Here is a 14,530-nt window from a genome sequence, read left to right on the forward strand (position 1 = left end):
TTCATCTATGTTGTTACATATTGTTGTAGATTGCTTTATTCTCATTGATCTACAGTGTTCACTTTTTAGATAATACCTCAATTTAGTTATTTTAATGGTAATGGGCATTTGGATAGTTTCCATTATAATTCAGTGACCATTATAAATAGTGCAGTTATGAATATTCTAGTTTTGGTTCACATATGAGTGCTTTCTTTGGAAGTGGAATTGCTTAATCATAGGGTATACATATGTGTTTTTTGTTTTTTTAAGATTTTACTTATTTGAGAGAGAGTGAGCATGAGTGGGGGGAGGGGCAGAGGGATAAGCCGACTCCCCACTGAGTGGGGAGCTCTACGTGTGGCTTGATCCCAGGACCCTAGGATCATGACCTGAGCCTAAGGCAGACTTAACCAGCTGAGCCACCTAGGTGCCCCATATGGTTAGCATTAGTATAAGTCCTCACATGGTCTTAATCAATTTATTCTTCCACAATCAGTGAGTAAGAATTGAGGTTGCTCAACATCCCTACCAGGTTTAGTGTATTTTTTCTTTTTCATTTTAGCTATTCTCGTAAGTGTGTAGTGGCAAAGTATTGTGGGTTTTTAAATTTTTTAAGTTTTTATTTTAAACTTTTTAAGATTTTATTTATTTATTTGAGAGAGCGAGTGAGTGAGAGCACAAGCAGGGTGAAGGGCAGAGGAGGGAGAAGCAGACTCCCTACTGAGCAGGGAGCCGGATGTGGGACTTTATCCCGGGATCATGACTTGAGCCGAAGGTAGACACTTAACCATCTGAGCCATCCAGGGGCCCCCCCCCTTAAAGATTTTATTTATTTATTTGTCAGAGAGAGCCAAGAGTACAAGCAGGGGGAGAGGCAGGCCGAGGGAGAAGCACGCTCCTCGATGAGCAAGGAGCTGGATGTTGGACTCAGTCCCAGAGCTCTAAGATCATGACCTGAGCCGAAGGCAAATGCTTAACTGACTGAGCCACCCAAGCATCCCTATTGTGGGTTTTTTAAAGTTGCGGTAAAATATACATAACATGAAGTTTACCATTTTAACCATTTTTAAGTGTACAGTTGAATGACATTAAGTACATTTTACAGTTTTTTGTAAACATCTCTAAAATTCTATTCTAACTATTATTCTATTGTGACAGTTATTTATAATAGATGTTAATCCATTAAGTAAATGATTTGCAAATATTTTGCTTTTTTGTGTGAGTTGACTCTGATAGTGTCCTTTGTTGTACAAAAGCAAGTTTTTAATTTTGATGAAGTATAATTTTTCTGTTTTTTTTCCTGTTCTCTTGGTGTCCTCTTTGTTTGTTTGTTTATTTATTTATTTTTGTGTCCTGTTTAAAGAACCAGTACCAAATCCAAGGTTATAAAGATTTTCCCATGTGTTTTCTTCTAAGAGTTACTGAGAATTAGCTCTTAAATTTAGGCCTTTGATCCATTTTGCATATTTTTTTAAAGTTCCTATTTACTTAAGTAATCTCTACACCCAGCCTCGGGCTTGAACTCAGGACCCTGAGATCAAGAGTTGCATGCTCCTCTAACTGAGCCAGCTAGGTGCTCCCATTTTGACTATGTTTATGAGTGTTATAAGGGCCAATTTTATTGTTCTGCATATGTATACTCAATTTTCCCAGCACCGTTTGTTAAAAAGACTTTTTCATATAAATGGTCTTGGCACTCTTGTCAAAAATCAGTTGACCATATATGTCAGGGTTCATTCCTGGGCTCTCTGTTCTGTTCTGGTCTATGTGTATATGTCTGTTCTTAATCTGGTACCAGTGGTTTGATTACTTTAACTTTTGTAGTAGGTTTTGGGTTCGAGAAGTGGGAGTCTCCCAACTTTGTTCTTGTTTTTCAAGATTGTTTGGCCATTTGAGATCCCTTAAGATGCCATTTGAATTTTAGTATCACTTTTTCTGCAAAAAGGATCATTGTTTTATTTTTGATAAGGATTACATTGCAGATTGCGGAGGGTGGGCCTGGGAGGGGTGGCGGTCAGGTTTTCTCTAATCCTAACTGAGAAGGATTACATTGCATCTGTATGTTGCTTTGGGTAGTGTTGTTACCTTAACAATATTATATGTTCCAATCCATGGACATGGGATATCTTTCCATTCAGGTCTTTAATTTCTTTCACCAGCAATGTATAGTTTTCAGTGTAAGTCTTTGCGTCCTTGGTTAAATCTATTCCTATGTATTTTATTCTTTTTGATGCTATTGCAAATAGAATGGTTTTCTTAATTTTCTTTTTGAGAAAAAATTGTTTTATATTGTATATTGCTCACTATAGAAATATTGCTTATACTTCTTGACTTTTGTATTTTGTAGTTTTGCTGCATTTGTTTATTAACTGATTTTTTTTCCTGTGTGTGTATTCTTTAGAATTTTCTACATAAAAGATCATGTCAGCTATGAATAGAGGTAGCTTTATTTCTTTTTGTTTGAATGTATATTATTTCTTGCCTAATTGCTGTAGCTAGAACTTCCAGTATTGAATAGCAGTGATGAAAGGAGCATTGTGGTTTTAATTTGCATTTTTCTAATTAGTAAAGTTTTTATATACCTTTTAGTATATTTTATATATCTTTTAGTAAAGTTTTTAAGTTCGTTTTTATATACTTGCCATTGGGAGTGCTCAGGTAGTTATACACGCGAGGGTCTGTTCTTGGATACCATTTTCCCCCTTTGATTAGTTTGTCTACCCTTAGGTAAAATATTGTTTTAATTAGTATAGCTTTGTAATGGTAATTGCCTGACCTTTGGGTTCCACCTACAGTCCTTCCCTACTCCACCTCTGTCCTAAGCCACCCCCCTATTTTAGAAAAAATTAGTCATTGTTGGTTCTTACCTACTTTGATGTATTTATTATCTTGTCTCTTTATCTAATTTATTACTCTTGTAGAATGTTGCAATGCCTTTTTCTCCAGTTTTGCCCTTATTTGTCAGACTTTTTATTTTTTTATTTTTATTTTTTTAGAGAGAGAGAGAGGGAGCGCCTATGCACGGGGATGGGCAGAGGGAGAGAGAGAATCCCAAGCAGGTTCCATGCCCAGCGTGCAGCCCAATATGGGGCTGGATCTGACGGCCCTGAGATCATGACCCAAGCTGAAACTAAAAGTCCCTAACCGACTGAGCCACCCAGGCACCCCAGACTTTTACTTCTCTGTTTAATTCTTAAGGGTCTATTGATTGTCTTAAAATAAAAGAAAATTTTAAGTGAAAGTAGTACTATTTTGTTTCAACACCAACTGATAAAGTCTGCAGTTTAGTTCTGACACTAACTCAGCAGTTTGGACACTAACTCCATACGTTTGGAGGCATGGTCCCCGAGAAGACTGCTCCTACTTTAGATGCATGCCAACCTCAGGTGGGGTCTCCAAGCTACTTGGACTTTTTACCAAGTGGCTCTGAATTCATAGGTTCCCGTGAACACCCTCAGGTTTACTAATTCACTGGAATAACTCAAGAGAACTCAGAAAGGACTATACTTACGAGAGCAGTTTTATAATAAAGGATACAGGTTAGAATCATGAATCATCCAGATGAAGAGACTCAATGTGACGTCAGGAGGGTCTCAAATGTAAAGCCTTCATGCCCTTTCCCTAGGAGACATAGGGTATGTCACTCTCCTGGCATATTGATATGTTCACCAGGTAGGAAGCTCCATCGAGTTCTGGTGTCCAGTTTTAGTTGAGGTTTCATTAAGTAGGTGAGATCAATTAAATCATTGGTTAGGTGATTGAACTTAAGCTCCAGCCTCCCCTCCCTCCTTTGGAGGTGAGGCTGCTTTGTAGTCCTTTGAATCCTCTAATCACAGAGTTGGTCTTTCTAGTGCCCAGCCCCCATCATGAAGCTATCTAGGAGCCCACTGTTGTTACCTCATTAACATAATCTTAGATGTGATCCAAGGGGCTCATGAATAGCAAAAGACATTTCTATCACTCAGGACTTTCCAAGGGTTTTAGAAACTCTGTGCCAGGAACACTGGAGGAAGACCAGACAAATTCTTTATTATATGCTGAATATATATACATAATTTAAAAAGCTTAAATAAAACCACATGGTGAAAAATACACTCTCTCTTACTTCACTCCTCTTCACCCCCTATATTTCTTCCTAGAGGATATTTGTTTTTCCACTTATAATCATTTCTTTTGATATTTGCCTCTAACTCATATACAGTGCCAGCTAATTACCATTTTTACATGTTACCCAAATCTTTCAGTTGTTATTCTTTTCTCATTTTATCAGTATAGTTGTCACAAAAATGCCCATTTTTAATGTTACGATACAGATTTTCTATACCGTTGAGCCAAGTGGTATTACCATAACATTTTCTTGTATTATTTTGTTTTTTTAGTAATTATTGCCATTTTTTCCTTTTCCTTATGTTTCTTTAGGCCTAGTGTTAATTCTTTTCAAATTCTTCAGTTAAACTTGAAATTTCTCAGTTTATTCACACACATACTTTCATCTAATTAAAGTAATTTTTTGTCTCGTCTGAACACTGTCTTCAGTTGCTCTTTATCTTCCTTTGCTAATCTGAACTGGTTGTTCTCTAAGACCATACAAAGCTGCCTTGGGATTTCATTTTGCTGTCATCCTGCTGACTACATTTACCTTTCCCTTATGTAGGTCCTCCTGTTTCCTATATTTTAAGCTGTCTGAGTTGCTTTGTGTTCTCTTTTTTTTCTCAAGTACATATTTCAGTAGTTCCCTCAGAAAGGATGTATGGAACATAGAATTTTAGAATATTTAAATAAAATCACTTCTGATGGAGGGGTGCCTCTGTGGCTCAGTCAGTTTAAGCATCTGCCTTTGACTCAGATCTGATCCCAGGGTCTTGGGATCAAGCCTTGTATTGGGCTCCCCGCACAGTGGGGGTCTGCTTCTTCCTCTCCCTCTGTGCTCGCTTGGGCTTTCTCTTTCTCTCTTTCTCAAGTAAATAAATCTTTGTTTTTTAAAGAATTTTTTAAAATTTATTTTTGGTTTTTATTTTTTAAAGGTTTTATTTATCAGATTTCATTTTCTGAGAACTCTTTGTTTTCTTTTGCATTCTACAGTACCTTTTTCCAATGGATTTTTTTTTTTTTTTGGTTAATCAAATAAGTACCAGTTTCATGGAAGCCATTATGTAATGGGTTCTTCTAAGGGGCATCTATAGTATCTGTACACATCTTTACAGTAGTGTTTATTAAGTTAAATAACATTGTATTGTCAGCTTGTCTGTCTCCTGTACTGGTCTGTAAATTCCTTGAGTGTAGGGGACTGTGCTTTATTTATTTTGGTAATCTCTGTGCCCAAGAAAATATACTGGCACATTGTAGATGTTCAGATAATTGACTGAATGAGCTTATCCGTAGCACTTAGAGGTTTTATTTATCTGTTTTAAAAAAGATTTAGTTTGTCAGAGAGAGGGAGCGCGTGCATGCACAAGCAGGGGTTGCTGCAGGCTGAGGGAGAAGCAACCTCCCTACTGAGCAAGGAGCCCCATGCAGGCCTTGATCCCAGTCATGACCTGAGCCGAAGGCACTTAACTGACTGAGCCTTCCAGGTGTCCTGCACTTAAAGCTTTTAAAATGTGTTTAAGAGTGACTGGTATATGTCATATTTATTTGTTGCATTGATTATGTGCTATCAACAAAAAAGTAATCCTTTTCTTCAAGTTGTACAAATTGTTTGTTTTGCTTGTATTCTTGCTTAAATAATCTTTCACCTCATTTGGTTAGACTTCTTAGAACTGAAACTTAAGGGTTGTATGCATAATCCTCCCGCCAAGACAAATTTTCATGCTTTATGCATAAAGTTTTTTTGGAAGATAAGGAGAGATACTTTCTTAGAATCTTTCTAAGAGCAAGTTTAATTCCTCAGGAAAATGTGAAAGCAATTATTGCAGTAGCAGCCAAGATCTAGCTTTAGGAAGTTCTCAGCTACTGAAAACAAATTCAGGTCATGTGGTTAAATGAAAAGAAGATACAGATTTTTTTTCTACATTTTGGAAGTTAATGTCTTGAAATGTGAGGATAATGAGAGAACTTTAATTAAATGAATCCTCACTTACTTGATATAGAATGGCATTTCTTTATGAACTTACATAAAAACTGACATTATAGGGAGGAGAAAAAAAGGGCTTGTTTTGCTTAACCTTTTAAAAAGGATGAAAGAGGGGCGCCTGGGTGGCTCAGTCGTTAAGTGTCTGCCTTTGGCTCAGGTCATGATCCCAGGGTCCTGGGTTTGAGCCTCACATTGGGCTCCCTGCTCAGCAGGAAGCCTGCTTCTCCCTCTCCCACTCCCCCTGCTTGTGTTCCCTCTCTTGCTGTGTCTCTCTCTCTGTCAAATAAATAAAAAATCTTAAAAAAAAAAAAGAAACTGGATTGCAAAACTAAATTTATTAAAAATCCTTGAATTGTCACTTAAAATGGGTGGATTTTATTTCTTGTGTTTTTGTTTTTAGCCATTCTGACAGGTGTGAGGTGATATTACGGTTTTTGATTGCATATCCCTGATGGTAAGTGAGGTTGAACATCTTTTCATGTGTCTTTTGGGCATCTGTAGGTCTTTGGAAAAATGTTCATGTCTTCTGCCCATTTTTAATTGGATTATTTATTTTTTTGGTGTGGAGTTGTTTAAGTCTTTATATATTTTGGGTATTAACCCCTACTGGGGCATATTGTTGGCACATATCTTCTGTTCAGTAGGTTGTCTTTTTATTTTGTTGATGATTTCCTTTGCTCTGCAAAAGTTTTTTATTTTGGGGTAGTCAGTAGTTTTTTTGCTTCTGTTTCCCTCACCAAAGGAGACATATGTAGAAAAACGTTTCTATGGCTGATGTCAAGAGATAACTGCCTATGTTTTCTTCTAGGAGTTTTCTGGTTTCAGGTCTCATGTTTAGGTCTTTAATCTATTTTGAGTTTATTTTTGTGTATGGTGTAAGGAAGTGGTCCAAGAAATGTGTTGGTGAGGATGTAGAGAAAAAGGAAACTCTTGGCACTGTTGATGGGAATGTAGGCTAGTGCAGCTACTGTGGGAAACAGTGTGGAGTTCCTAAAAAAATTGAAATAGAATTATCCTATCCAGTAATACCCCTAGTGGATATTTACCCAAAGAAAATGAAAACTCTAATTTGAAAACGTGTACTCCTGTGTTTATTGCTGCATTATTTACAATAGCTAAGATATGGAAGCACCTTGAGTTGCTTCATACGGTATTTATCTTTCTCTGGTTGACTTACTTCGCTTACCATTACATCCTTTAGGTCCATCCATGTTGTTTGCAAATGGCAAGATTTCATTCTTTTTTATGGCTGAGTAAATTTCCATTTCCATATTACCATATCTTCTTTATCTATTTTTCTGTGGATGCACAGTTAGGTTGAATAAAGCTTTTTAAAGAAAGCATAAAGAAAAATCTATTTTTCACCAGTTAAGTGAAATTTTTGAAAGAGGGAACTTGTTTTAGCTTTCACATTTAAGTCTGTAATCCATCCTGGCTTAGTTTTTGTGTATGGTGTGAGGATGAAGGTCAAGGATCATATTTTTCCCTGCAGCTATCTAGTGTCTACGATCATTTATTGAAAGACCTTTAAAATGTGTCATGTTTTGGAAAATCAGGTGACTATATATATAGTTGCGTCTACTCTTGTACTAAGTTTTCCACTTACTGGTTTATTCTTTTGCCAGTACCATTTGGTTTTGATGACATTGGATATAATAAATCTTGGAATCCAGTAGTGTAATCCTCCAACTTTTGATAGCATATAGAAATACAATTGATATTTATATATTGATTTTGTATCTTATTACCTTGCTGAATTCACTTACTAGTTTGTAATTCTTTGGATTTTCTTTTTTTTTTTAAGATTTTATTTTATATTTATTAGCACAAGACGGGGGAGGGTCAGAGGGAGAAGCAGACTCCCCACTGAGCAGGGAGCCCGATGTGGGACTCGATCCCAGGACTCCGGGATCATGACCTGAGCCGAAGGCAGTCGCTTAACTAACTGAGCCACCCAGGCGCCCAATTTTTTGGATTTTCTACACACACAGTTGTGTTGTCTGTGAACAAAGTTAGCATAAGGGCTGTAAATGCTGTACCAGCTTTGCACTCATGGGATAAATATTACTGGGTTATAATAACAGCCTTTTTAATGTCAGATTCATTTGCTAATATTTTGTTGAGGGTTTTTAGATGTAAATTCATGATGGATATTTGTAGTTTTATTTCTGATATGTTGAAAGGTTATGCTTTCTTCATAAAACAAGTTGTAGATTGTTGCACTGACCTGCATTTTTCTGGATTTGTGCAGGATTAGTATTTTTTTCATTATGTGTTTGATAGACTTCATCAGGGAAGCCTTGGAGTTTTCTTTGTTGGCAGGTTTCAGATCGCAAATTCAGTTCTCTGTTGTTTTCTCTTTCATTGTTTTATTTTTCCTCTCACCTTTATTTCTTCTTTCTTCTTACTTTTGCTTTAATTTGCCTATTTTAGAACAGGGCTTGGCAGACTAAGACCTGTGGACCATACCTAGCTCACCATTTGTTTTGTATGGCCTGCAAATTAAAAAAAAAAAAAAATATATATATATATATATATATATATTTATATTTATGTATATATATTTTGTAAAGATTTTATTTATTTATTTGACAGAGAGAGACACAGCGAGAGAGGGAACACAAGCAGGGGGAGAGGGAGAAGTAGGCTTCTGGCAGAGCAGGGAGCCTGACACGGGGCTCGATCCCAGGACCCTGGGATCATGACCTGACCGCAGGCAGACGCTTAATGACTGAGCCACCCAGGCGCCCCTGATTTTTAAATTTTTAAGTAGGTAGGGAAGAAAAATAAAAGAAGAGTAATATTTTGTCACATGTGAAAATTATATAGTATTCAAATTACATTGTCCATTTGTTGCAATACAGTTATGCTCATTTGTTTATATATTGTCTGTGCTTTTATGTTACAGTGGCAGAGTTGAGTAGTTGTAATAGAGACTGTATCGACCTCAAAGCCTAAAATTTTTACCATCTAGCACTTTGCAAACAAATTTATCACCCCTGACTAAGATAATTGATTTTAGACTTTTTACTTAAAGCTATAAAATTTCCTCTGAGCATTGGTTTAGGTGCCTTCTACAAATTTTGGTATGTTATACTGATATTTGTTACTGATTTGTAACTTGATTCTATTGTTAGAGAACACGTGACTTAAAACCTTTGAAATAGAAATTTATTGTGACTTTGGTTTATTGTCATATGGTCAGTTTTGATTAATACTGAATGCACACTTGAAAATGTATGTGTTGTATATTTGCTGGATGTAGTGTTCTGTAGTTTTCTCAGGTAAGTATGATACTACTGTTCATTTCTTTCTCAGTTTGTCTGTCTGTATGATGTCTTCTATCAGTTACTGAGAAAGGCATGTTAAAATCTCCCATCAGAGTCAGCGGACTTGTCTTTTTCTTTGTAGTACTATAAATTTTTGCTTAAACTAGCTTGAAGGTATATGATAAGGTATATATACCTTTAGGATTGTTGTCTTTTTGATGAATTTTTATAAGGTCCCTTTTTATCCTTGATGGTACTTATTTTTATTATTTTTTAAATATTTATTTGACAGAGACAGATAGTGACAGAGATAGTGAGAGAGAGCACCAGCAGGGGGAGAGGCAAAGGGAGAGGGAGAAGCAGGCTCCCCGTGGAGCAGGGAGCCTGATGAGGGGCTCCGTCCCAGGACACTGGGATCATGACCTCAGCCGAAGGCAGACGCTTAACGACTGAGCCACCCAGGCGCCCCTAAAACCTTACTCTTTATCCTATATAGTTTTTATGAGAAATTGATGGAAAGGGTAAAAGTGTGATGTTGATAAACTGCTTTTGAGAACTTTGCTAAGTTATACAGTGTTTTTTGAAGAATGGCTCATGATATCTGATGTGTCACTTGGTTTCCAACAGTCTTTCTTTTTTTCCTCCTGAATCTTAATTTTGCCCTTTTTAACCTCCCTCCCCTGTCTCTTCAGTCTTGTTGCCAACAGTTTTGAAGACGGCTCCCATGTAGTGTCACCATTAGACCCGAATGGAAACTTCAATGTTGTTATTAAAGAGGAGCCTGTAGATGATTATGAATATGAACTTGCTGAGTGCCCAGAAGGGGTAACTATAAAACAGGAAGAGACAGATGAGGAAACAGATGTATACTCAAACAGTGATGATGATCCTATACTAGAGAAACAGCTAAAGAGGCACAATAAAGTTGATAACCTAGAAGCTGACCATCCATCTTCTAAATGGCTACCAAATAGCCCATCAGGTGTTGCTCAAGCTAAAATGTTCAAGTTAGACGCTGGAAAGATGCCAGTAGTCTATCTGGAGCCCTGTGCTGTCACCAAAAGCACAGTGAAGATTTCTGAGCTCCCTGATAACATGCTTTCCACATCTCGAAAGGATAAATCTTCTGTATTGACAGAATTAGACTATTTGCCTACGTACATTGAAAATTCCAATGAGACTGGCTTCTGCTTAGGCAAGGAATCAGAAAATGGTCTTAGAAAACATTCACCAGATCTCAGAGTGGTACAGAAATATCCCTTACTTAAAGAGCCTCAATGGAAATATCCTGAGCTATCTGACAGCATTAACACAGAAAGAATACCTGACAGTTCAAAGAGTTCAGCTGGGGACCCATTTTTAGGAAAAGATGACTTGGGCAGAAGGAGAACAACTGTGCTTAAGATTTCAACAGCCTCCAAGGTTGTGAATGCTAATCAGAATGCCCCTTCAAATGTCCCTGGAAAAAGAGGAAGGCCGCGAAAATTGAAACTCTCTAAGGCAGGGCGACCACCTAAAAACACAGCAAAATCTGTAACTTCTACAAAGAACACTCCTATGGGTCCTGGGAGTACCTTTCCAGATGTGAAGCCTGATCTGGAAGACGTGGATGGTGTTCTCTTTGTTTCCTTTGAATCGAAGGTAAGATTATCATTTTCAGCATTTCTTTGGAGGTCAGATAGTGATTCTGGAATTGTACACTGGTTGATAACTAACTTAGAATCTTGTTTTTTCCAATGCACCTGCTAGGTGAAGATGTATGTGTTAGGGAGGGGAATGTCTCCACAATGTTTGGTTTAATTAACAGGCACCACTTAAGGTATTTTGTTTGAATGGACTTAATTGCCTGCTTTGATTTCAGTTCATGATTGTTGAACTGCATTTAGCTGGAATTTTAAAAATTGTTGGATCTTACTGGAATGTACATCATTATGGACTCTAAAAAGGCATACATACATGAAAACTTGACTATTTAGAATATCCCATCCTCTGATTATTATCAACAGTAACAGAGTACCACGGGAGAACTAATATTGTCTTAGAAATTCTGTTGTCTCACACATGGATTAGTTTCGTTATTTTACTGCAACTCCAACTGCATTATTTTTCTCTTAGATCTTTATAGAAGCCTGGTATTTCTAAATTGGCTACAGAGAGGTTGAATTCTCTTTCGCTGGTCTTTTCCTCTCTGTTAATTGCTGAGTAATCTGTCTTTACATAGGCTATGAGAAATCAGTATGTAAATTGGCATAAACAGTTTATGAGCATATGAGCCTATTCAGATTTTTTTGCTTTTTTCCCTTCTGATTGAAATGCTGTTAATGTAGAACATTTAGAAAATATCAAAAGAATCAGAAAAAAAGGTTCCTGGTTTACATTTAAAGTTCTGGAAGTGATAGGAACTTCTTTCTTTTTTTATATATAGGAAGCTCTTGACATTCATGCAGTTGATGGGACAACTGAAGAGCCCTGTAGTCTTCAGGCATCAACCACAAATGACCCAGGTATTATATAATAGTATAAAAGGAGAGATATTTGGGATTTGGCTCTAGAAGTGAAAGATGCAGTGTTTCTTTTTCTTAGTATATAGCAACTTATTTTGTCATTGTTTGTTTTCTGAGTAGGTTGCAGAGCAAGAATTTCCCAGTTGGAAAAGGAATTGATAGAAGATTTGAAGGCCTTGCGGCATAAGCAGGTGATACATCCTGGTCTTCAAGAAGGTAATATTTAAAAAAAAAAAATACAAGGCAGTTTTTAATTTTGTTCTCTTTTTTCTCTCCTTTCTTTTTTCCCCTTTTCTCCCTTCCTGGTTCTCCTTACCCATTTTTGTTTTTCCTCTCCCCCCCATCCTTGATTTCATTTCTTTTAGTACCTCTCTCAGCTTGTTTTTCTCTCTGATTCTTCCTCTTAATTTCAAAGCTTCTCTAGGGTTTTTTTTTTTTTTTTTATCATAACAAAAACCTTTCCAACTCTGAAGATACTGTCTCTGTGAAGCATAATAGCTTATGCATTTAAAAACTGTCATAATAAGAAAGTAGTGTTTTTTCTGTCTTAAACCCCAGTATTCTCTTCCCCATTTCTCATTTTTACGTTTTAGTTGCTTTTGTTTTTGTGTGCTTTTTTTTTGTTGTGGGGGGAGTCCTATTTATTCTTATATACTTAGTAATATGTAAGTGTGTAAATAGAATACTTCTCTCATTGTGTGACTGTAAACCATATTTTGTCTATTTCATGTATTGCCTGGGACGTCAGTTAAAATTTTCACTATTATCTCTATTTTGTTGTAATAAATTATCTTGGCTTTAATTATGTTGCTTAATCCTGTATTTTAATACTGAAATCTATACTAATCCTACTTCTGACGTATGGTCAGAAGGCCGGTAGTAGCCTAACACTATGTCACAACGCCTACATCATTCACCTTACTTCATTTTTATCACATAGGCATTTTATCAGCTCATATCGTCACAAGAAGAACAGTATAATATTTTGAGAAAGACCACACATTCCATAATTTTTACTGTAGTATATTATAATCTATGTTATTATTTTACTGTCCCTAATTTATAATTAAACTTTATCATAAGTATGTATGTCTAGGAAAAAACTATGTGTGTGTGTGTGTGTGTGTGTGTGTGTGTGTATTAGGGTTTGGTACTAGGTAGTTTCAGGCATCCACTGAGGGTCTTAGAATATATCCACTGTGGGTCTTAAAATGTATCCCCTGCAGATTAGGAGGAATTGCTCTATACTTAACTACCATCATAGCAACTACTGACGTTGCCACTTGTTGTAAATGAGAGAGTGTAAACCATGCCCCAATTTTTAGTTTCTTGTATATTTGATTTTAGGTGTGCTTTTTGGAGTAGTTTATTGAGTTTTTGACTATTAGTCAGTCCCCCCACCCCCCAAAGGATTGTTGAACTGATTTACATTATATAATGGATCATTTATATGAGAGTCTAAGTAGTATATGCTAACAAAATGATTTATAAAATGATCATTCCGTTTCTAAATCAGCTAGTAATACCTGAAGAACTTTTGCTTTAATATGAAGCTGCTTGTGTGACAGTGTGGTCTTAGAGGGGTACTGTAGATTGTAATGGGACAATTACAGTCACATCATATTCTTGATAGTAAATAACATTATTGCTTATTGTTAGCTTTCATTTCTGCTATTTTATTTTAATAATATTCTCTTACGTCTATCAGTTAATTTTTCCTTTATCTTTTTTTCTCCCTCCTACTTCCATATTTTGTTAGTTATGTACTCTGATAATGTATAAATATCTTTCAACTTAATCCCTACCTTTTTCTCCGTCTTAGTTGTAGAGGTAAATATGTTCAGCGCTCCCTGCTGGTCTTTTTGCTTTGGTTTGTTTGCCTATTATTTCCTGGCCGGTTAAGGTTTGAGTTTGTTTTTTCCTTCTCCTACATACATTGTAGTCAAATCTAACTTTTTTCTCTGTGTAATTGGGGTTCAAAGTCAAATGCTCCTGGAAACTAAGCAGATAGCCAAATAAAATTAGCCTGATTTTGTGTACGAGGTTGGACTCTGGCAGGCTGGAGCACAGGGGCCTCTTCTAAAGGGGCAATCACATCTGTGGATTATTGTCATATGGGAAGGTTGGCCCAGTATTTTCAGAAATTCTCATTGTTCAGTAAAAACTGAAGTCGGCATTTTTATGTAATGATGCTCAATTTCTAAGTGGTAGAAGCTGATACTAGTCTTTTGGGCGAAGTTTAAACACTGAGCCAAACAAAATGTGGGTGAACCATCAGTTTTCATCTGCTATACGGATTCTGCATTTGGTGTCATGTACAAGTTTTTACTTAATCTTCGTGTTGTTAAAATTAATTCAACTGTATTCTTACATAGTTTTATATTTTTTAAACGATTTTATTTACTTATTTGAGAGAGTGCAAGTGGGGGTAGAAACAGAGGGACAAGCAGACTGCGCTGAGTGTGGAATCAGACATGAGGCTCAATCCCAGGACCCCACGATCATGACCTCAGCTGAAATTAAGAGTTGGACACTCAACCAACTGAGCCACCCAGCTGTCCCACAGTTTTATTTAAAAACAAACAAACAAAAAAAACCCAGTTAAATCTGTAATTCATAAGGTACTATTCATAAGGTGTGAGGTAGAGATCTGTTTTGGGTTTTTCTCTCTCTTTTGTTTTGGCAGATATCCCTTCACTCCT

General features: G+C 36.5%; 1 protein-coding gene across 10 annotated transcripts in view; it reads left to right on the forward strand.

Annotated features, from left to right (window-relative positions):
* Positions 1-14,530, forward strand: part of MGA (MAX dimerization protein MGA) — a 100,577-nt gene that overhangs the window by 20,661 nt on the left and 65,386 nt on the right. For all 10 annotated transcript variants that reach the window (XM_028094448.2, XM_028094454.2, XM_028094455.2 and 7 more), the window contains exons 3-5: positions 10,017-10,965; positions 11,750-11,828; positions 11,949-12,044. In XM_028094448.2, the coding sequence (XP_027950249.1) occupies positions 10,017-10,965; positions 11,750-11,828; positions 11,949-12,044 (1,124 nt within the window). The remainder of the gene's footprint in view (positions 1-10,016; positions 10,966-11,749; positions 11,829-11,948; positions 12,045-14,530) is intronic.

Source organism: Eumetopias jubatus, unplaced genomic scaffold, assembly GCF_037043125.1.
Source record: "Eumetopias jubatus isolate StellerSeaLion01/CBP00866 unplaced genomic scaffold, mEumJub1_p1.0 scaffold_7, whole genome shotgun sequence".
NCBI lineage: Eukaryota > Metazoa > Chordata > Mammalia > Carnivora > Otariidae > Eumetopias > Eumetopias jubatus.